At 42.0% G+C, this 23,043-nt stretch overlaps 2 protein-coding genes across 12 annotated transcripts in view; both read left to right on the top strand.

The window, feature by feature from the left end:
* The window catches only part of OPTN (optineurin), a 32,987-nt gene extending 24,883 nt beyond the window's left edge, over positions 1 to 8,104 (top strand). For 2 of the 3 annotated variants that reach the window (XM_053254334.1, XM_053254332.1), the window contains exons 12-14: positions 133 to 263; positions 522 to 604; positions 4,184 to 8,104. In XM_053254334.1, the coding sequence (XP_053110309.1) occupies positions 133 to 263; positions 522 to 604; positions 4,184 to 4,308 (339 nt within the window). In that variant the 3' untranslated portion in view covers positions 4,309 to 8,104. The remainder of the gene's footprint in view (positions 1 to 132; positions 264 to 521; positions 605 to 4,183) is intronic. The other variant, XM_053254333.1, reaches the window with a different exon arrangement.
* Positions 8,105 to 8,649: 545 nt separating this feature from the next.
* MCM10 (minichromosome maintenance 10 replication initiation factor) overlaps positions 8,650 to 23,043 on the top strand; it is a 48,577-nt gene continuing 34,183 nt past the window's right edge. The window contains exons 1-5 of one of the 9 annotated variants that reach the window (XM_053254327.1): positions 8,650 to 8,760; positions 10,887 to 10,969; positions 12,174 to 12,267; positions 15,992 to 16,306; positions 21,990 to 22,094. In XM_053254327.1, coding sequence (XP_053110302.1) covers positions 12,261 to 12,267; positions 15,992 to 16,306; positions 21,990 to 22,094 — 427 coding nt within the window. In that variant the 5' untranslated portion in view covers positions 8,650 to 8,760; positions 10,887 to 10,969; positions 12,174 to 12,260. Of the gene's footprint in view, positions 8,761 to 9,127; positions 9,663 to 9,739; positions 9,874 to 10,886; positions 10,970 to 12,173; positions 12,268 to 15,991; positions 16,307 to 21,989; positions 22,095 to 23,043 lie in introns of those variants that run through there. The other 8 variants (XM_053254330.1, XM_053254323.1, XM_053254322.1 and 5 more) reach the window with 8 other exon arrangements.

The raw sequence follows: 23,043 nt of genomic DNA, 5'->3' as shown, positions 1-23,043 counted from the left end.
AATTAGATTTACTTCTGAGTAAAAGTGCATGGGATCAAGTTGCACATAAGCCTCTATAATCAATAGTTTGTTCCCCAACCCCATGTTTTAAAAGCAAATTGAGGTTATTATTCCTCCTTGTTCTCTGCTCAGATGGAGTTGTATTGTTCTGACTTCCATGCTGAAAGAGCAGCACGAGAGAAAATACACGAGGAAAAGGAGCAATTGGCTGTGCAGGTGGCATACTTGCTGTCGGAGAAACATGACCATGAAGATCTCAGCAGGTAGGAGATTGTAAAGGAAATTTCCAGCAAAGTCATATTTGCTGGAGAAAAGCTGGGAAAATATGGCTTTTTAAAAAAACGCATTTATCAAGGAGTTCCTCTCCTCTCCACTTCAGTTTGACCTCCTTTATTGATGCCACAGATTGTGTGTGTGTGTGTGTGTGTGTGTGTGTGTGTGTGTGTGTGTGTGTGTGTGTGTGTAATGAGAATATGCCATTAACTCTACTCTTCTCTCTCTCTCTCTCTCTCTCTCATCAGAAACTCATTGGCAGAATTGCAAAGTCGTCACGGAGCTAGGCTACCATCAAATCAGGATAACTCATCCAATTTTGGCCAAGGTGGTAAGATTTAAAGGACAATCCAAAGAATGTTCTATAGTATGGTCCCTGGCTTAGTATAATATGGTCCCACACTTAGCTTATTTCATCTTAACCATCTGGTTGTAAACATACTACATACACTTTAGCAGGTGTAGATGCACCTACACTGAGCAGACGCAATGCAGGCGGAAGAAAAACATGTTTATTTGCTGCCACACTGCCACAGAGTAGTCCTTACAATGGGCTCTAGCCTGTGTTCAGTTGCATTCGTTATGACTCTTTCTCCATGGTTGCTCTAGCTGTCATCCCAGTTGTTTCATTGCCCTGAGTTCCAAGGTAAAGCAAGTAGCTGAACTGATTCTCCCAAGCCAGAAAGGGTGTTCAGGAGCAACCATGTCAATAGCCCAGGCTGTCCCCACATTCCAGAAATCTACCAGAGCTTCAACAAACTCGCCATTTTCTGGACACTGGAAATTCCCTGAGGGCTGTCTGGAAGCCTCCAGGGGTGGACCATTCTAATTAGTCTACCACCCCTGCAGAGCTTGGTTGAGGCTGTCAAACTAAACCCCAGCATCTGGTAATCTGTCCATGAAAAGGAGTTATCTTAAACTGCCCCGTCTGCAGATCATTCAATTCCCAGTTGGCAAAAAACAGATCCAATGTGTGACCCGCCACATGAGTAGGACCCAATGTTAACTGACATAGTTCCATGGTTGTCATGGAAGCCATAAGATTGTGAGCGGTTCCTCCCCGCTAGACCGTAAGCCTAGGATAACCCAACACCATCTCTGACCAGCTCAGGCAAGGAGTCTGTGGTGCAGTGGGATGGTTGGAACATCCAACAGAATCCCCAGCCTATTTTGGAGGCCCATACTCAGGGACAGACACTCAAAATTCTGGACTTGCCTAACCAGGCATCTGGAAAAAGAAACATATTCAAGATAGGTGACTGCAACTCCTCCTCTGACTCTCAAGGTGGGGCAGCTGTAGGATCAGGAAACCTGGAGCTGGGAGAGACCCACTCCGCCAAGCTTGTCCAACCAGATCATTTCCATCACATGTATCAGGCTAGCATGCTCATCCACAATTAAATAATGGATGAGAGATATTTTTGTATTCACTGACCTGGCATTCAGTGACAGAAACCTAATCCTTGAGGGAGACTGGGAGAAAGAGTCAGAAAAAGGAACAGGCCTCAGTTGCCTAGATCGTTTCCTCCTGTAACGGCCTGCCCAGCTCCCACTGCCATATCTCCCACTCCCCACCACCCAAGAAATAGTTGCTCCCAGACTGTCTTTATCTGGGCTATACAACCAGACTGCATATAGAACCTCATTTTCTTTGGCACGGGATTATTTTTGTACATCAGTGATGCAAGCCTCAGTAGGTCTGTCTTTCTGGCATGGTTCTAATTTTAAGTGTATGCATATATTATGAAGTGTATACATTGTATTATGTATGTTCTGATAATATATACATACTTAATAAAAGTTCATTTATATGTTTTTATAATGAGATGGTTTCAGACATCCTCTGATGTACCAATGTAAAATCATGCACAGAGACTGAGGATGCTCTAACCCAGAACTAGACATGCTAACGTCCATTGAAATCCAAGGCCCTAGGCATGCCTCACTCTGCATTAGATTGTAGCCTCACATTTCCTACACAACTGCAAACTAGGACAATACATATAAAACAGCAATTTGAGAGCAGAGAAGGCTGTTTACATCATCAATAAATCTATTATTAAATCAATAAAAATGCCTCATTATATGCTGTAACTAGTACTTAATACCACAGTCACCTTCAGACAGGGCCATCCCATGCAGGGAGTGGGGCCCAGAGCAAGTGTAAGCATGCATGGGGCCCCAGCCATGCCCTTCATGTTGAGGAGTGCAGTCATTCTGCATTCTTTGCTGTACCCTGGTGGCGCAGTGGTAAAACTGCCGCCCTGTAACCAGAAGGTTACAAGTTCGATCCTGACCAGGGGCTCAAGGTTGACTCAGCCTTCCATCCTTCCAAGGTCGGTAAAATGAATACCCAGAATTTTGGGTTGGGGGCAATATGCTAAATCATTGTAAACCGCTTAGAGAGCTCCAGCTATAGAGCGGTATATAAATGTCAGTGCTATTGCTATTGCTACCCCTTCCTCAGGCTCTCAGCTAGTTCACTAGATGGAGGGCTTGCAAGAGAGAAAGCAAGCCCTCCATCTAAACTGCAAGCTGAGCTGGGAGGGGGTGATCAAGGTCGCTGAGTGGGCCAGACTTGCCTCCCGCAGCCCTGTGTATGGGCTGCCTGCTGCCACTTTCACTCATCTCACTGCTAGGCCAGCCCCTCCTTTCTTGCCAGTTGCACAGCACTGCCTTACCTTCTAGGCAGGCTGCACTGAGAGTTAAAGTACAGATCCACTGCAGCTGGCAAGGGAGGGCTCCTTCCCCAGCTGCTGCTGCTTTCCACTTTAATGGAGAAGAGAGCTGGTCTTGTGGTAGCAAGCATGACTTATCCCCTTAGCTAAGAAGGATCCACCCTGGTTGCATATGATTGGGAGACTAGAAGTGTGAGTGCTATAAGATACTCAGTCTCAGGGATGGAGCCACTCTGGGAAGAGCAGAAGGTTTCAAGTTCCCTCCCTGGCTTCTCCAAGATAGTGCTGAGAGATTCCTGCCTGCAACCTTGGAGAAGCTGCTGGCAGTCTGTGAAGACAATACCGAGCTAGATGGACCTATGGTCTGACTCGATATATGGCAGCATCTTATGTTCCTACCCTGTCACAGCCTGCCTAGAATGTAAGGCAGAGCTGGGTGATGTGGAAGAGATGTGGAAGCAGCCACCTTGGGGGAGGAGCAGAACTCAGGAAGGCACAGGGCTTGGGCAGCCGTTCCAATTCATGCTAAAGGACGGCCCTGTCTTCAGATTTTGAGAGAAACCAAACCCCCTCATCTTAACTGACATGAGTTACTTAACAATTACATGAACATGCAGTGTTCATATTTATTCATGCTTTTTACCCGACCTTTCTGCCAATTGACTCCCAAAGCAGCTTACAGTTAAAAAGGACACAAAGGTATAGTTGTAGTAGGGATATGTGGATGTGTGTCATATGTATGGCAGTCTTCTGGTCCAAGACATGTGATGATGACATGCTCCAAGTTCCAAGCTTTTCTTCCAGGCCTTATCCCATTCATTCTCCCAGCAGTGTTATGAAGCAGACCATATGCGTATTTGCATCTGTGGAGCATAGTCACTTCTAGCCTAGAGACAAGGCAGACCTCAATAATAATGTAAAGATCAATTTTGGAGCATGCGCATGGAGAGAAAAATCCTTTGTGTGTTTGCCATTCAACAATATCATTCCTGCCTCTCTTTTAGCTGGCTTTCGGCTACAGTGAGGAGAGCCAGTAGCCAGGAAGATAGAATGGAAGGAAACCTATCTTCCTGGCTCATCCTTTCTGAATTGCATGGGGCCTGATGATGTACTCTGAGAAATATTATTCTGATGTCTGGGGTCACTTTCAACAAGAGGACCGGATAGTCAAGAGCCGTTGTTCATAAAACACTGTACTTACATTCTCAAGAATGTAAAATCTCTTTCTTCAGGAGCAGAGGACCAGGATTGGGAGCAGCAACCGAGGAATATCCCAGTACATTCCTGTCCAAAGTGTGGAATGATTCTTCCTGATATAGACACACTTCAGATTCATGTTATGGACTGTATCATCTAAATACTGTCCTCAGAAATGGAAACTGCACTTTCAAAGCCCATCCCCATCCTTGAGTAGAGAAATTGGTCTTCAGAATGTAATGGCTTTTTTTCTATTGCTTTCAATAGGAATGGTTTGGTTTTAGTTTTTTGTATTGGAAATGTACCTTGGGGGAATAATGATTTTTAATATGTCTTTAAAGTCAGTTGTAAAATCTCTCATAACTGGTCAGAGTTGATGATTATTTGAAATAATATACTTGAAAGAGCAGGAATATTAATTCCATTCGGCAGTTTTATTGTTTGATAGAATTTTATTACAATCATAGATCAGTCAAAAAAGAAAAAAGACAAACATAGACATTACATAAAACCCAAACGAATTTTACATACAATCTTGCCATATTATAAGAGTTCTCCTTACTACAATTAAACAGTGAAAACTCTAAGTAAAATTCATCAGAATGTCCCGAGAACTTTACCAGCAGGGGAGCAATCAGTTTTAAACGACAATCCCTGTAAAGTTCACAATACAAAATTGTGTGAGAGGTATTTTCTATAGCACCAATTCCACATGGGGCATATCCTTAAATTAAGTGGAATTCCCGGTATATATCTGCCATCCCTGACCGCTGATGGTAAAGCATTAAGGTGGGCAATAAAAAAGAATGCCAAAATTTGGGGACAATTATGTTGTCCAGATAGTCTGCCGCTTTAAATCTAAACAATTGATTACCTAGAAAATTCCCATTCGTTAATCTAGCTATTTCCTCCTGAAGTTCCATGTCCATAGTATGTTGTTTAACTGCCTTCCAGGCCTGGTCAAGTCCTAGCCTGAGGAGTTCCTGACAGGAAAACGGAGGTTGCAGAAGTTTGGTATTAATCATAGTCCTCCACTTAAACTCAAAACTATCATGCATTACTAGGGAGGCCAAGCCCATATTAGTAAATGAGAGTTTTAACCAGAACTTAAGAATGCATCGCCAATAAGCCGGTTCAACCCTCAGCAAGCCATCCTCCTGCCTAATAAGAGCACTGGCCACACAACAGGGCACCTGGAGAATGGCTCTAATAAATTTTGTTTGAACAGCCTCCAGTGAGGTGAAATTACTTGGGGACCCTAGTTGAGCGCCATAAAGGATCTGAGGGTAAACTTTGGTGACATAATCTTATTGCTGCGGGGATGAACAAGACCCCCCTCGTGAAATGAAATTGTTTTATTTTGTTTATAGAACACTGAGCATTTTGTATGGAAGAGTTTATATGAGCACTGCGAGAGCCAGGGGACTGAAAAACAACTCCAAGATATTTAAATGACCTGACTTGCTCAATTTTTGTGTCCTTGAATAACCCAGTTATAATGCTTTGAATGTTTAGAAAACACTAATATTTTTGTTTTATGATAATTAATCTGAATAGACTCCATCCTACAGAAATCATGCAATATGCCAAGAGCATGTTTTAGGCCAATATATGTCTGTGCCTAAAGAAGCACCGACACATAAAGAAGCACCGACACATGTCTATCAGCCAGTTTCGGGGGATGAATTAAGGGCACTGAGAGATAAGGCACTACAGAGTTAATGTAAACGTTAAATAGAGTAGGCACAAGGATACAGCCCTGCCTTACTCCTTTAAATGTAGGACTCTTGTTAGATAAATGTCCATTCAAACTATCAAATGAGAATTTGCATGTAAATTGACAATTAACATCAATAACCTACTATCAATTGAAAGGTCCTTCAATTTCAGCCAGAGTTTTTCTCTAGAAATGAAATCAAAGGCTGACTTCAGATCAATGAATGCTACATATAGAGCTGAGCACGGGTCCTGTGTATATTTAGTTGATAGAAACTTCAAGGTAAAAGTGTGCTCTGTGGTGGCCCACTTTAAAACCAGCCTGTTCTGGAGCAAGAATATTATTACCATCTATCCAGTATGTAAGCTTACCTAAAAGAGGTTTCGCGTAAATTTTACTAATAGTATTTAGGAGGCGTATAGGTCTATAATTGACCGGTTCATCCTGTTTCCATTTTTTATAAATGGGGACTATAATTGCTATGCCCCAGTCCTTCGGGATTTACGTACACAATCAGTGTACATAAACAAAGAAGCTAACATCAGGACTCACCAATCCATGTTCGCTAAAAAAACCTCAACAGAAATATAATCCACACCAGGGATTTTAAATTGATTAATAAGGTCTCCAACCTCCCAGGCTGGGAGATCATCAACATTTAGGCCAATATCACATTCTGTAGCATCTGTCGTCTTCTACAAAGCACGAAAATGCTATTCCCAAACCTCTGCAGAGGTTTGATGAGTGAGATGAGGGTGAGGGGTGAGATGAAGGATCCCTCTCTAGCACAGGCGAGACAAGCCTCCAAAACAAGGTAGAATTTTTTAGTCTATCAATTCAGCCCAATTACGCTTAACCTGCTGAAGTTTCTTAATCTTTAACAAATGCTTGTCTTGAGTTTTCTTATCATGAAGTTCCTGGGCAGAGATGTTAGAAAAACCCTCTATGTAGCCCTTAAGGGCTCTAAGCAAGATATTTTTCGCCGCTACACATTTCCGGTCAAACCATGGATGGTGACAGTGTTTAGAGCACTTCTTAGAATATGATGGGGCCTTAGCAAGGACAGGGAACAACGAAGATAAAATACTGTCACAACAATCTAAGTCTGTCGACTTTTCATCAGTAGGTAACCCTTTTAGAATATCCTCTAAGACAATAAAGCTTAGAAGAATTGAGGACAACAGAAAGGCGCCTGACTAGATCCTCAGACTGCCTAACTTTCCGGTAGGCCCTAGTCTGTTCAGGACAGGGAACCCAGGCACCCACTCGCTGAGCACCATCATTCAACCCAAAACTCAAGAGTAGAGGGAAATGGTCACTCTCAGAACTGGGGAGAACTTGAAAATTTCTCACCCTCGGGGCCAGGCTGTATGAAATAGCTATGTAATCGAGCAGCGAAGACTTGGGCCCAGACCAAGCATATTATTTTTTGTTGTTTGAGAGTTGAATGGAGGTGCATATATACCATGTTTGTGCATGAATGTGTTACACATTTTTGGAAGCTTATGTGTGCCAACATAAGCCTGTGTACATATGCTTGCATGATTTCAGGTCCAGCACATAAGCCCATGCATCTGCTTGTGCGTGTCTGCACATATGTATCTCTTCACATGCACTTGTGTGGATACACAAATGAACATTTGAATCGGTGAAACAGATGATGATAGTTTTAAGCAGGAAGAAATATGGGTCCAGGTCCTGAGAAATTTGTTTCTTGAGTTCAGTAGCACATGTAATTGCTGCATGCTTGGATGCGACTACACATGGCCTGGTACAGCTGCTGCTGCACATCCCTGTCTCTTGTCAAAATGGTGAAAACTATTGCCTACATTGCTTGGGCATACTCTCATTTATACCCAAATATGAGTGGAATTTAAATATGTTGAGAGTATATCAAGGAACCCAAACCCATGTTCTCTTCGTTGTTTCAGCTAATTTCTAAATGAGAAGTTAACATACATTTGGAACAAATTTAATATACTGAAACAAAATACTGTAATATCACTTTTTCCAAAGGCACCTTAATGATTTAATGTTCTTAGTGCTTTTTCTTTACTATTTGGTCAGAAAATAAGATTAAATTAACTGATCCTAATATCTTTTTATGAAGTTTTACTGGTGTTGGGTTTGTTTTTTTAAAATAATCACCTGGATTCATTATGCTTGGATAGAGACAATTTCATGATATGACAAATTAAATTGGGTTACAAGAAAAATAAAAATGTTCTACAAAATCGTGTTCCAGACTGGTTTATTTGCATATTATAGATTTTATCACACTATAAATTGAAGTTTATGTTTTGTACCACAGGTATCTGCAATATATTTGCATTACCAAGTGAAATTTAAAGTATTAAGATAAAGGAACACCTATAAATCACTCCTTGTAGCAATCTTGCATAATCACAGTTAAGCAGGGGAATCCCTGTATTTTAAATTGCGGAGTTTAAATTTTTCTTTAAAATGTAAAATAATGTAGGTTTCAAACATATGGAACTAATTGTAAAGGTATTGACTTTAAAATGAAATATATACAGGAGGTTCTTAGTTACTTATGAATTTCTTGTAACGTTATAAAAATGGAGATTAAATCCCACCACCACCACCACCACATGCCACTAATAGAGTAAAAATGTGATAAGACGACACTGCTTCTTAAAACCTGTCTCATCGTGTTATACTTCCGGTGAGGATATCAAGAGTTCCGTAGCTGAGCCTGAGGCTAGTGGAAGGGAGGAGAACGGGATTCTCAGCCTTGGGTCCCCAGACGTTATTGGACTTCAGCTCCCATAATCCCTAACCAAAGGCCAAAGGGGCTGGGGATTATGGGAGTTGAAGTTCCCACCACCTTGCATGCCTCCCCTCTATACTTCCCCTGCGGACGTACGGTTCGGCGTGAGTACAAAGAGATAAAAATGCTAAGAGAAAATGATTTCATTGTCTCTCTGGGGCTTTCCTAGTTGACATCAAGTCATGTTTGGGGACGGGGCGGACATAAAAACCTTCAATTAAAAATGAGAAATTCAGGATTTTGTCATTGCTGTGTCTGGGCAGCAAATGAGGATTTCTGCTCTTTCTAACCTTTTCATGTGGAAAACTGAAGGTTTTTGAATTTTTAAAAATTCAAAATAGTCCTGCCGATTCAAATGTATGTTAACAGCCAATCACAGCGGCATCAAAAACTCGATTTCTCTACTGATTTCTATGGGTGACGCTCACTTCTGCCTTGGGGCGACAGGGGTGTAAAATCTGAACTTTGCCATATGTGCTAGTCTAGTGATTAAGTCTATGGTTTCGTTTCTGGGTTTGCCCGAGGAGGACTCAAGAGCACGAGAGAAAAGTGGGAGGGATTCGAGTTAGAATTTAGAAATTTGGCGGGTGATTGAGAGAGTGAGAAGAGGACGGCAAAGGCGGCGAAAGGATCCAAAGGTTTAAAGAGAGAGGGAGGGAGGCTTTCCTTTCCCATAGAAAGACCAGTCTGAATATAAACGGGAACGGAGGGAATTCTAATTGGCAAGCTAGTTGAGGAGGTGATCGGGTTGAGGAGGCTGGCGGGGTGTATCTGGAAAGGGCATCTGGGTCGCCAGGGAAGGGGATATTTCCCGCCATTGTGAGAAGAAGGGGGCAGCGGAAGAGCAGCACAGAAGTTGCGAGACATCCCCGAGAGGAATCTTTGGAAGAAGGAAAGCGGAGATCCGTGAGAGCCTCTTCATCATTACAAGATGGCTTAACGCAGCCCAGCCTTATGCATAATTTCCTCGTAAGTCCGTCTGAGTTCGCTGGGGACCTATTGTTCGGTAAGCGTGCATAGGAGTGCTGCCTTAGGCCAATGCCGTATATAATACTACATCTAGCGCATTTCCTACACGGCCAACGCTGGAAACGGAAATGGGATGTTCAGTAACTCTGCTGCCTGAGGCCCAAGTCTGGTAGTCCCAGGGGGGAAATCTCATTATTAGGACGGAGACCCTTTGCTTCCAAGAACTGAAAAGTTCCTGTTTTCAGCCTGTGTGTATAATAATTAGAGTGGCCAACATTCCAGTGCCCAAATAAGGGACCCAAGGCGGGGAGTAATTGGGAGCCTGGGTGCTCTATGTGTTTTTATCACTTTCAACTTAAGCTATGGTATAAGTTGGTTGTATGGGGGGGGACTTAAAATTGCTTCTCCTCTGCTTATTGATATAACCATGGTTAGCCAAACTGGGTGTGGTTTTGTCTTCTAGAAAGAGAAATGTTGTTAGTTAAAAAAAAAAGGGTTTCACACATGAGCTCTATAATCATCGCGTGCATGATTTTCGTGATTCTGATATACCTGGATAATGCTGTTTGCCAATCATTGATGGTTGTTAATGTTAATGTTAATGTTAGAGCCCCTGGTGGTGCAGTGGTAAAACTGCTGCACTGTAACCAGAAGGTTACAAGTTCGATCCTGACCAGAGGCTCAAGGTTGACTCAGCCTTCCATCCTTCCGAGGTTGGTAAAATGAATACCCAGAATTTTGGGTTGGGGGCAATATGCTAAATCATTGTAAACCGCTTAGAGAGCTTCGGCTATAGAGCGGTATATAAATGTAAGTGCTATTGCTATTGCTATTAATATTGTTGCTAATGTCCCATATTGGGGACATTTTTGGCAACCCTAAGCCCGCAGGCCATCCAGAACCACAGAGTACTCTGGGAGGGAAGAAGGGAAGGGAGTTGGAACTTATTTTTTTTTTGTTAGTGAAAATAATAGGTTTGATCTGAGTCATAGGTTCTTCCCATTTGTTGAAAATAAGGGACATATGGCATTTCCTAAGAGACAGGCAATTTGGGGCTGAAACAAGGGATGTCCTTGCTAATAAGGGACTGTTGGAACCCTAATAAGAATTGTGCCTCTTCTCCCAAGAATTTTTTTTTTAAGTTGCTGGTTTTCTTTTATACTATTCTTGATTTTTACTGCTTTATGTACCTTACTTTGCTATTACCATATCTTATAGTTATGAGGAGTTATACTAAAAATTAATGCATTTATTTCTGTAGAGGCCAGGCATGTCGTGGTATTCATGACTCCCAGTATTTCCAGTGGACCTTGAGGAAGCACCCACTGGTTCTTGTAAGAACTGGTGAGTGTTCTTGTAATTCATTTTAGTGCATTCCCATCATTAATCCCCTTGAATGTCTTCCCACTTTCTGAGAACATAAAGCACCCCATTCGTGCCCATGCAAACACCTTTCCACAGCAGGCTGACCTGTGCAACTAACTCTTTGCAGCTGGGTGAGCTGGCAAGCCTGAGTCATGTTTTCTTATAACAAGCGCACAGCAAAATTTCCACACAAAAAGGCTACCAGCTGGGCAAAAGGAAAAAGGGGTGGCTGGGTGGTGGGGAGTGTGAAAAAAGGGGGAAAGAAAACACTACTGGGCAAGAGAAGAGAACAGGGGTAGCTGAAGTGGTGGGGGGATGAAGACAAAAAAGAAAGCCCACTGGGCAGGAACAGTCAGTAAATAAAGGCAAGAGGGGAGCAACCAAGGAAACAAATACACTTGCTAAGAAGAAAAAATTAAGAAGCAGCTTAATCAGGAGAACCACAAACAGCCATTTTCTCTGAGAAGAATGGTGTGCATGCTCTTGCACTCTCTCTCCTGATTAAACTGTAAGCAAGGAGCCCTCAGTGCTGAGATCATTTCCTAAAAGGTAAAAGGGAGACCACCACCTTCAAAAGAACATGCTTGGTTTAAGTTTGTGTGTGTGTGAGCGTGAGCGCATGGGTTCCTAAACCCTTCACTTCTGCCTCTGCCTCTATCTCTGTTACTTGTCCCCCAAAGTCACTTGTCCCTTGGCCAGACATCAGTACAGCAAATGATTCCACCTGGGGAGCGGGGGACACCTGTGGGGAGATTGTTCTATACTCTTGGTAATATGCTCCTTTGTTCTTAATATTAACATGTATGCCCTTTGCTTTATAATAAATGGGGCAGACGACAGGCCTGCCACCATCATGTGTAGTTTGAACTAATGGCTGAGATGCATGGTCAATGACACTTCGATCAAGGACTTGCAGCATGTTTGTGGCTCATGTTCCATTATGCCGCACTAATTTTCTGTGAACAGATAGATAATGGTTGCTGGGGATTTTTCTACTGGGATATATTCTACTGAAAGGATTTGTTACTTTGGACAGTGAAACACCAGCTAGAGACTCTGCTCTGATAATGTGCTTGTGATCTGGCTTTATGTGGCTTCACAGCAGCTTTGAATGTGGTGACAGTTTTATCCTTTTTAGCCCTTTGATTTTATGGCATTTCACAAGAATTTTATTTCTTTTTAGGTCTCACACGTTTACACTGTTGTTCTTGTGCATCTCTCAAGCAGACAAGAGTTCTTCTGTTGAGTCTCTGCTGGTGCTGCTGAAAAAATGGATGGTGAGTAACGAATCACTTTGGTGTTTAATTTATTTATCCACGACACATACATCCTGCTCTTGTGTGGGATTTCCATTGCTCTACCGTCCATGTAGCTCTGCAACATCACGTAGTCCCAAAACATTCGTTCAGGCCATTTTGTTTTTGTTGTTATAACAAAAATGTGGTGTTATGATAATGATAAATAAATAAAATATTAAGGCAAAATGCTGTGCCCTTGCCCAGGCCCCACCAGAGGGATTGCTGCCTTGAGTTGGAAGGAAGCATATATGACCATGCTTTGTTGCCACAGAGTTCCCATTGAATTACAAGTAGAGACTCAAAGAATATAATTTATTAAAGTTTTGCAAGATAGATTGACTGATTGATTAAGTGCCATCAAGTCAGGGTTGACTCTTAGTGACCACATAGAGTCTCTCCAAGATGATCTGTCTTCAACTTGACCTTTTAAGGTCGCTCAGTGGTGCATTCATTGCTGTCGTAATCAAGTCCATCCACCTTGCTGCTGGTCGTCCTCTTCTTCTCTTTCCTTCAACTTTTCCCAGCATTATGGACTCCTCAGGGGAGCTAGATCTTTGCATAATGTATCTGAAGTATAATAGTTTGAGCCTGGTCATTTGTGCCTCGAGTGAGAATTCTGGATTAATTTGTTCTATGATCCATTTGTTTATTTTCTTGGCTGTCCATGGTATCCTGAAAAGTCTTCTCCATCACAAAGTTCAAAAGCGTCAATACTTTTTCTATCTTGCTTCTTCAAAGTCTAGCTTTTTCATCCATTCAGTGTCACTATTATGGGAAAAACCATTGTCCAAACAATTCTAATCTTTGTAGGTACAGACACGTCATGGCATCTAAATATCCTTTCCAAGGCCTTCATTGCCATAGACTAGAGTTACTAATTTTCCCTATTCATACTCGCAGTACATATATTTTGAGAGGGAGGCAACCCCGAAGGTAATGTGAAGAGTGGAAAGGCCCGGAGTTCTGGAGTATGCACACTCTGCTTTAAAGTATTAGTTGTCTCCCGAAGAAGCCATTTACAAAGTAGCCCTTTATATACTGTTCTCTATCTGGTCATCGCCTCGGGTCTTTTGTGTTGATATTCCATTTTATGGCTTTCTCCGGCAGCTACTGGTTTCACAGACTCATTCTCTGGGAACCAACTCCCTCCCTCAGAGGATTCTGTCTTCTTAGGAATGTGATGTTCAGCCAACTATCTTGCTTATTGGGGAACTGCCTCTCAACTCAGCACTTTGGTGGCAAGCTGAACTTCTTCTCCTCTGGGCTTCTATCTTCAGGTTATTCTGTATGTGCAGGCTTGACATCTCTCCTGGTCACTCTGGACTTTCTGGCCTCCATCTTCGGCCTTCTTCTGGCATGAATGCCCATTCATTCTTTTCCACCCATGCATGCTCTACATTATAGTAAATTAGTACAATTTGCTTTAGTGGTGATATATATACACTCAATTCAAGCAGTATATAGACAAACTACAGCAATGGATTTCCTCTACAGCCAGGCTGATTCACAACAATTCCTCCTCTTGACACTGCACTGATCCCAAATCAGTAGGTTTCATGTTAAAGGATATGCTTCATGGGAGAGCACAATGTTGGTGTGTTTCTTTAGTTTGCAGCTGTAAAAAACAACATGAGACAACTAATATATAATGATCTGCTAGCTACATACTATATAATAGTCCACAGGGCAAATTTCCAGTAGTACACGTGGTGGCAGTGTGTACCCCATGGCCTATACTTCTGTTCTTCAACTGACTTTTGTAGCTCCTTCCCAAAAGCCTACAGTCCTTATGTAGAACTAGCCAGTGTTTCCTCTCAGGCGTGCGCTGTTTGCACACTCACAAGTTTTCTCATGTCTGCTCGGTTTGTTTTAGATCCCACTCAGGTTGAATCAGGAGGGCCCCACTCTGAATGCACGTGCACACACACTGCCTTGATATGACTGCCAGGAACAAAACTCATTCCATGCACACATGAAAAAAAATTAGAGGCAACCGTGCCCACCACCATTCATATCATGGCCATGACTGGACAGTTACCTGGTTCAACAGCCCTGTGGGTTGTATATTCAGTTATCTGAGAATTGTAAGCTCCCTGTTATGGGTGTTGGTGCTGTGTGGGATGTGTGATCCAGAATGTTCTACAATTACACTGGTTTCCTCAATCCCAATAATCCAATAACTGGGTAATGTCAGGAAAAAAATAGCATAACTTTCTTAGTGTGCTGTGTGACCACTTTCTGAATAAATGAACAACAATATCCACTGCTTTAACTGCCCCAGGAGCTGAAGGCTTTCATTTTTAGCTGGAAGCATGCGCAAAGCAAGGGCCTCTGCTCTGTTAATATCAAGAAAAAAATAACTCTTGCATTTCACCGGCACTACCATATCTGTACTGTATTTCAGTTGCATCCCATTTTGCAGTTGGCTTGAATGGTTTCATCATATTTGACGCCTGCTTTTTGAGGTTATAACTACTGGCTCTAGGGTGCTCTGCAGTACAGGCATTACTCCACTTGGTGTCTCTCTCACCTCTATTATGGGCAAAACCGGCCTAAGCATGCCAAACTACCCTCTGTAACGTCTGGGCTTATCCCTCTGATGTGTCTCATAGAGTTTCCCTGATCCAAAGCTACAGAGCTCAGTCAGTAGAGCTGAACAATTGATCTTCCTTGTTCTGAATAAACCAGTTACGTTGCTTGCAAATTCTCCTTTTCTCTCTTTCCTGTCTCATCATTCTTTGCTTCCCACTTCTGATTGGGAAGTGGAATGAGTGAAGGTTAGTTGGGTAACAAAGGGGTGTGAATGTTGGGGATAATGGTTAGGTTTGTTTTTTATAGACTTTATTAGAAAAGCACAAATATCATAAAAGCACAAGCTTTTTTCTCTTAAACTCACTAAAATATAAGTAACGAAAGAGCGATGGAGAACACCAGTGCTATAACCCTGATTGTATTGGCTTCTCTCAGGTTTGAAAATCTCGCTGCACCTTCTGAATATTGTACTGAGACAGTTAGCGGGAGAGGTCCTGAGACAGCCCCGTGCTGCTGTCTGTGGTCAGATAAATGGCAAAACTATTGTGATGGGCTTGTACTTACATAGGAATCTCTCTCAGCCCCTACTTCATTTCTTTTTCCTGCCCTGGGGGCAGAAGACATGCTTGCAGAGCAAATGATGAGAGCAAATCTAAATAGGGCTTTAATACCCCTATTTTCCCGAATAGAAGACGACCCTGAATTTGAGACAAACCCCTTAAAAATATGAGTTAAATATAGGTTATACTATTTACTCAGAAGGAAGAGGATCCTGGATTTAAGACAATCCCCTAATGTCTAACATTGAAGAACTTGGAAAAAACCTAGTCTTAAGTATACCTTGCATCATCATCATCATCATTATTATTATTTATTAATAACATTTATATCCCGCTCTTCCTCCAAGGAGCCCAGAGCGGTGTACTACATACTTGAGTTTCTCTTTCACAACAACCCTGTGAAGTAGGTTAGGCTGAGAGAGAAGTGACTGTCCCAGAGTCACCCAGCTAGTTTCATGGCTGAATGGGGATTTGAACTCAGGTCTCCCCGGTCCTAGTCCAGCACTCTAACCACTACACCACGCTGGCTCTCATTGTGCTTGCATTTTATTTTGTTTTGATTTCCATCTGAGTAACAGTAAGCTTGACTCTTTGAATTCATCTTGTTCCAGGAAATGATAACTTAGACCTCTTAACTTCCCTATTGGAAGAGAATGAGGCACCTCCCCCAGAAGATTCTAAAGAGAATGGTGGTGATGCAACTGGAGAGCCAGATGAGTACGATGAACTCTTTGATGCAGAAGCTGATACATCCTACACAGAAGAGGTGGAGGCTGATGAGGGAGAGGATAATGACCACAAAGAAAATATGGCTGAATTGTTTGGAGATATAGGTGACCTGTCGGAGGAGGAGGAAACTGTTCAAAAGAAGCCCCATCATCCAGCTATTGATGAGGCAAAGGAGAAGACCGGTCAAGATCTACAAGGTTTCTAAAATAATTATTTAATTTTAGCAAATGAGTATTTTGTCATATGCATATCTAGCAGAATGAACGTTCAAAAGGATTCACAGGATTATCTAGTGTAGCTACTTCCTTAAAACAGGATACCAGAGCCCCCTGACAAAAGCTTGCCCATCTTTTTCTTGGAAACCTCCAAAGAGAAGCATTCCACAGTCTCCTTCCTATTCTAGCTTTGCATATAATTTGTTTCCTATTCCAGCTTTGCATATAATTTTGCATATAATCAGATACTTTGGCTGGGAAATTTTGGAGAGGAGCTAGTTGTGCTTGGAGACATAGCTCCTCTACAGATATAATGCTTGGAGATTCAACTTTAGAGCTGTTCTCACCTTTTTGTCCATGTGTTGACTGAATGGATATAAGAGGTGGAGGAGTTGGAGAATCATGATGAACTGGTCCCACCTCCAGCCTCTGTGCATCTGACCGAAGGTGAGAATGCTCTACACGCATAGAACCTGTATGTGAAATTGGGAACTCTAGTTGAATGTTGAGGCTGTTTTCATCTTCAGCTAAACATACAGGGGTCAGGGTGGGGGCAGTCCAGGATGAATTGATTTAAATCAAGGCAATTAAAATCAATAAGAGAAAACCTCAATTTAAATCATAGATTTAAAATCAGTTTTCCCACTGATACTTCACTTGTTTCTTAAACAATGTTTTTCAAATCTGATCATTAAGACATGTTAATTTCCAGCTCAGTAGAGCATTTGCAACATCTAGGAGGATGTACTTCATGTATATTATTTTCCCCCCCTAGATAACTGATTTTCACGTTCAGGAAATACAGGTGGCCCTCATTATTTGCAGGGGTTTCGTTCTGGCCTACAACTGCGGATAATGAAACCATGGATAATGAAACCTTAAGTCAGTGGGAATTGGGCAATTAGGTTTCAGAGCCCATGAAAATGACCAAAAGATCACTGAAAAGACAGGGCAAAAGCAGAAATAAGGATGGAGCACAGCACTCAGCTTTCTTTGGACACCTCAGCTTTCCCGTTCTCAGCTTTCCCACTCTCCAGCTTCTACAGTAATGCGTAATCATGACATTTCCTCACCCCACTGTTGAAGTCCAGCACTTAGCAACACAAGCCCCTTGGTCTGGTTGGTAGGTTGACCAAAGAGGCAGCACAAAATTCAGTTCAATTCAAGTAAACACACAGAGGAATGTGTGAGTATCAAGGAGTGAGAGGAGAATCAATTTTCAATGGAAAATTAAAATCAATTTTTAATTTAAATTGGATTTTTAATTGCAATTTAAATTAAATGCAGTACTGTAATTATCAAAATTGTAATTAAATGTTTAATTTGAAATTTTTAATTAAATTTCATCAAAATTATAATTAAATTTACTAATGTGATAACTAGCATTTTACGAGGACGGCACCATGCTGCAAGAGGCTCCAGAAAATGGCTCCAAGAAGCTCCATGGGAATGGCTCGAAAAAGGCTCCACAGAAATGGCTCCAAGAAGCCCCCAAAAGCTCCAGAGCAATGGCTCCTGAAGACTCCCAGTGGCTCCCTAAGGATGCCAGGTGCTACCCAATATGGCTTTTAGAAGCACAAAAAATGCTAAACGGGCAGACCAAAGCACTCCACTGGCCTCCTCCAAACTCCTCTCTCAACCCATGAGCATGTGCAGCAAGAGCACGACCATGTAAGGGCAGAACTGTTCTGCTGAAAACTGCGGAAATGCAAAGCTGTGTACCGCAGATAATGAGGTTGGGTAATTGCCTGATCCCAAATACATGAAACTGTAAATAATGAGGGGCCACCTGTAATACATAATACCTGGTTTTTATCTTGACATTACCTGTGTCAAGCTGCGCTGCATCTCCTTGTTGCACTGCTTACACTTGACACATTTTCCTTTTTACCTGGGGAAGACATGTCTTCAAAATATTCTTGGTAGGGTGTCTTACACCCAGAAGCTACAATAGTTTTTCTATTGCCAAGTTTGGGGCAATATAAGGAGGCTGTGTACTGATTAACACCGTTGCTTTGTCCTTCCACCATTTATATTATGTATAAATTTGTCTTTCCACTGTTTATATTGTGAATAGGAGTCTTAACTACTCTGCCTTGACCAAGCCTCACCACAAAACAACCACACTACTATCCAGCCTGTGTCTTTGCACATGTGACCTTAGTCTGTTTAGAAACTGAATTTAAAAGCTCAGAAACTTCCAAAAGAAAGAGCTGGTAATTGCTGGGTGGTGGTGGGCAAACTAGGGCCATTTTCATGAGATGAAACAAAAATGAATGCCCATGTTTGACTGGTAGGTAACTCAGTGTGTGTGACAAGAATGAGTTATTTATTTTTAGGAGATTGTAAGATCTATGATGTGGTCCGAGACAATTCAGAACATGGGTTCTGTGCCTGCGCAGTAGCCCCCACGGAAGGTTTGAAAGCTCCTCGAAATGCTCTGTAGCTCTGCCCTTTGCACACAATGTGCGGTATCTTCAGCGGTAGAGCACTCTTTGGCTCAGTTCCTTCTCATCTACCGTTGCATGTTCCTCACTTAAGACTTGCTCCTCAGTCATGCTTGGTTCCCTCCTCAGTCATGCTTGGTTCCTGAAAGAAATAGAAAAGTTTTTTTTGGTCTGGATTCCTTTCTCTCTCCACATCTAAGCATTGAAAGATATTGTCATCTACCTGAGTATCGACTCCTTCATCCTTGGGTGTTGCCCATCCATCAACAAACCCGAGGGACAAAAAATTAGTCCCACCGACACCAAATCAACCACCAACCTTGGCGTCTAAGGAATCAATGTTGTCGGAGCAGACCGAACTCTCTTACCCTTGGTGGTTCAAACTACAACATCTACCACTTCTAGATCTCCATCTTTCCCAGAACTTCTTCAAGTTCCCCCAATCAACCACAGATCATGCTGCCAATACTGACCTCGATGCTAGCACCATTGCTGACACCAAACATCAGTATTGGCGGCATGATCTATGGTTGACTAGGTTCTGTCTTCGACCAACCTGCCCACAACATTGACTGTTTCAGCATCGACTCTGACTATTACTACCTTGACCTTGGAGACAGTTTTTCAGCCTACCTGTGTGCTTGTTTCAGATATTGGATGAATTTTCCCTTGACACCGTAGATGTTGCTAAACTTTCCTATCCTACAAGACATTGATTCTATCCTGGGCTCTTCCCATACAACACCTTTTGGCTCTACCTTCAAGGGATTTTCATTACATTGCCATGGACTACTGGAGTTCTCCAGGAGCTCTTAATTCTGGCTATGTTCGGAGGCTGGGGAGATTCAGAAAACCATTCTATATGCCCTCTCCATCCCTTCATTATGACTACAACGGGTTCAGGCTGTGGAAACTAAGAAAACTTAAATCTGCTTCCACTTCTCAAGATCGAGCTCTTGAAAAGGACCAAGGCACTCCACCAAACAGTGGTCTCTGTCATTTCTCTGTACGGAATGAGTTCATTCCTCGGTGCGGAATGAGTTTTGTTCTGGGTGGCTGTATCAAGGCAGTGTGTGTGCATGTGCATTCAGAGTGGGGCCTTCCTGAGTCAACCTGAGCAGGATCTAAAGTTAACTGAGTAGACATCAAAAAACTTGTGAGCGCATGCATGTGTGCATGCCTTAGAGGGAACAGTGCCACCAAACCCACCTCCTTTCCTACAACCTTTGCAGGAGAAATGCAGAGAACATACTTGCCTTACATCTCCAGGTGTACAAGTCCTTCCTTCTGGACCAGCCTACGGCTCCTGAGAGAGAGAAATCAGATAATGAATACACTTCCACTTCTGATTCAGATTATGGTTCTATAGAATTGGGGAACCCTTCTAACCCTTTGTCTGATAAGACCTTGCCTGATCAGCTTCCGACTCTCCCACTGAGAAGACAAAGTCATACCGTATTCAAGTAGTGGAAATGGCAAAAGCCTTTGTCTTGGAACCAAAATCTCCAACTCCTGAGGTTAAGGACCTGGTCTATAACTTTATGTTCTCCTTCACAACAAGCAGCACTCCCTATCCTTCCAGTTTTAGTCAATTCTGCCAAATCAGCATGGGATGCTTCATCTTCAGCTTCTAAGTGAGAGAACCTTTACAGAGTCAAGGAGGAAAAGTGCTTTTTCATTTCAAGCATCCTCCACCTAACTCTGGTGCTGCATTATGCCACTGAAAGCAGATCCAAGGAGGAATCTCAAAGCGGCTCCTAAATCACTTAAGTGTAAGGAAGTGCTCCTTAAATCTATGGATGTTATTTGGCAACATCTTAGAATGGCTAAACATCTCACAGAAACAGAGTCCTGCATGCTCATGGGTGCTATATCTTTATGTCGTCATGCTTGGTTACGTTTTTCGTTGCTTCAAACGGACATGAGGGACAAGATAGAAAACCTCCCATTTAATGGAGATGGCTTATTCAGTTCCCAGGCCAACACAACACCATGGACAATATGGAAAAATCTAAGTTCACAGCTAAAACCTTTACACTTTCTTCTACTCCACAATCTTACTCTCAGAAGTATAAGAAATATGGGAGACAGAAGCTGGACCGCGAGGACTATAGGAGGTTTTTCCAATACAACCAGAGTAGGTCCTATACTCAAAGCACAAGCAACAACAGAAGACTACGCACCAGGACCAGTCAAAGCAGAACCTTTGAGCTCTTTCCTCTTCTGCCCTCCATTTCTTCAAACCCTTCCACTATCAGGCTAGTCTTTTACTCCAGCTTTGTGTCTCATTACATCCAACACCTGGGCATTAAGTATAATCTCCACTGGATACACAGTCAAATTCTCATTCTCTCTCTCTCTCTCTCTCTCTCGGCGGTAAAATACATGCACTTGACTCCTACTTTACAAGTAGAGGTAAAAGATCTCCTAGAAAAGGGTGCAATAGAACCTGTCTCTCAAAAAGATCAAAGGAAGGGTTTTTATTCCAGATATTTTTGAATTCCAAAAAGGGATGGTGGTCTCTGCCCCATTTTGGACTTAGTTTGCCTCAACCAATTCATTTATCCAAGCAGGTTTTGCATGATAACTTTACAGGGCATTCTTTCTCTTTTGGCAGAGAAGGAATGGCTGTTTACCTTGGACCAAAATTATGCTTATTTCCATATCAAAATAAGACTGAGAGTTTCTTCGATTCGTAGGCTGGGGACTCAAGCCTGCCAATACTCCATTCTGCCATTTGGCCTCTCTGAAGACTGTGCCTCAAGTCTTCACAAAATGCATGAGCTCAGTAACTGCCCATCTACGAACACAAGGAATCTCCATCTTTCCATATCTGGATGATTGGATGATGAGACAGAGAAATATTATGTACCCAGATACAGTACATCCTAACATTACTGCAAGATCTGGGGATCCAGGTCAAATGGTAGGTGATGACTATGGAAAAGGTCTTTTGAGTTGTGGTGCTCCACTTATGGTACTCACTCCACAAGAAAGTTCATCTGGTTATGCCCTCCTGGCACCAGGAAAAGAACTTTATTATAGCAGGCATTTAATCTTTTACATTTTTGATGGAAAGGGTTTTAATTGCTGCTGTTTGTCTCCTTATCTGTTTATCGCTACTGTTTTTAAACTTGGCATACTCAAAACTACCATGCTGAACTAATCTTTTACATAAGTTGCATATTCTGTATTTATGTTGATTTATTTATTTTTAGATGAGTTGAGGAAATTGCAAGAACAGATGAAGGTATTACAGGAACAGTTAAAAATGACAGCAATAGGACAGCAAACTCACTCTCTCCCTAACAAGAAAGCGTTTGGTAATTAGATTATTTTGTTTACATAATGAAATAATTGGTGCATGCATTTACTTATTTTTCTTTTTCCGCCCCATCCCTTGTTTCTTTTGTCATAGTTACTATACTAAGATATTAGTATAGTTTAGTCTGCTAGACTATATGCCACTATTTTAAATTGTAAACCACCTTGTGCACTGGCAAAAGGCAGTACAGGAGAACCCCGTTATCTTGGAGAAATTTTTACAAAAATGAGCCACAAAATGGCAGGCAGAAATGACCTCAGAGGTAATTTCTGCCCATCTCCAACCTGTGGATACACAGGTCTTAACCCTTTAATTGCCTAATTTGTTGTGTATACCAAGGTTGGGTGGCAATTACCTGACCGTGGATACTTGAAACCACAGATGCTGGTTCTGCGATTAACAAGGTTCTCCTGTATATAAACATAGCAAATATATATTTCTTTGAGTTTAACTGTTCAGCATCCAAGCTTGCATTTACAGATAAATTGTAAAGGCAGTTGCTAAAGAGAACAAAGGAAGAAAACATTGTTATTAGAGCATTGTGCTTGATCCCTGAACAAGCTGCTAAGTCTCCATTACAGTATACAGATTTCTGAAGCTTGCCAACTCATTCATGTAGATATCAAAATGATTAGGATACTTTCACTATAAATCTGAAATTTGTCTTAAGGCTCTCTGGTGTGTAGAACATCTGAGCTTCTGTCCCTCAAATGAGGATATGTAGTATTCTTGAAAATAGATAAAGTACTTTCTTCCCAGCTAGAAAGCTAAAACTTAGTATGAATAGTCCATGATGCTAAAATATGGAACATATCTGGCAAGCAGAACTCAGGACATTAAAATTGCCTTGTAGTCATGTAGATGCTAGCACCGTATATGGGATGGCATGTTGTGCCCCTTCACCTGGCCTCCGATTGCCCCAACAGCGTTGAATTAGGCTGATTGGA

This window comes from Hemicordylus capensis, chromosome 5 (assembly GCF_027244095.1).
Source record: "Hemicordylus capensis ecotype Gifberg chromosome 5, rHemCap1.1.pri, whole genome shotgun sequence".
Classification (NCBI taxonomy): Eukaryota; Metazoa; Chordata; class Lepidosauria; order Squamata; family Cordylidae; genus Hemicordylus; species Hemicordylus capensis.
Note: the sequence above shows the minus strand (reverse complement) of the source record. Positions and strands in the feature narration are given on the sequence as shown.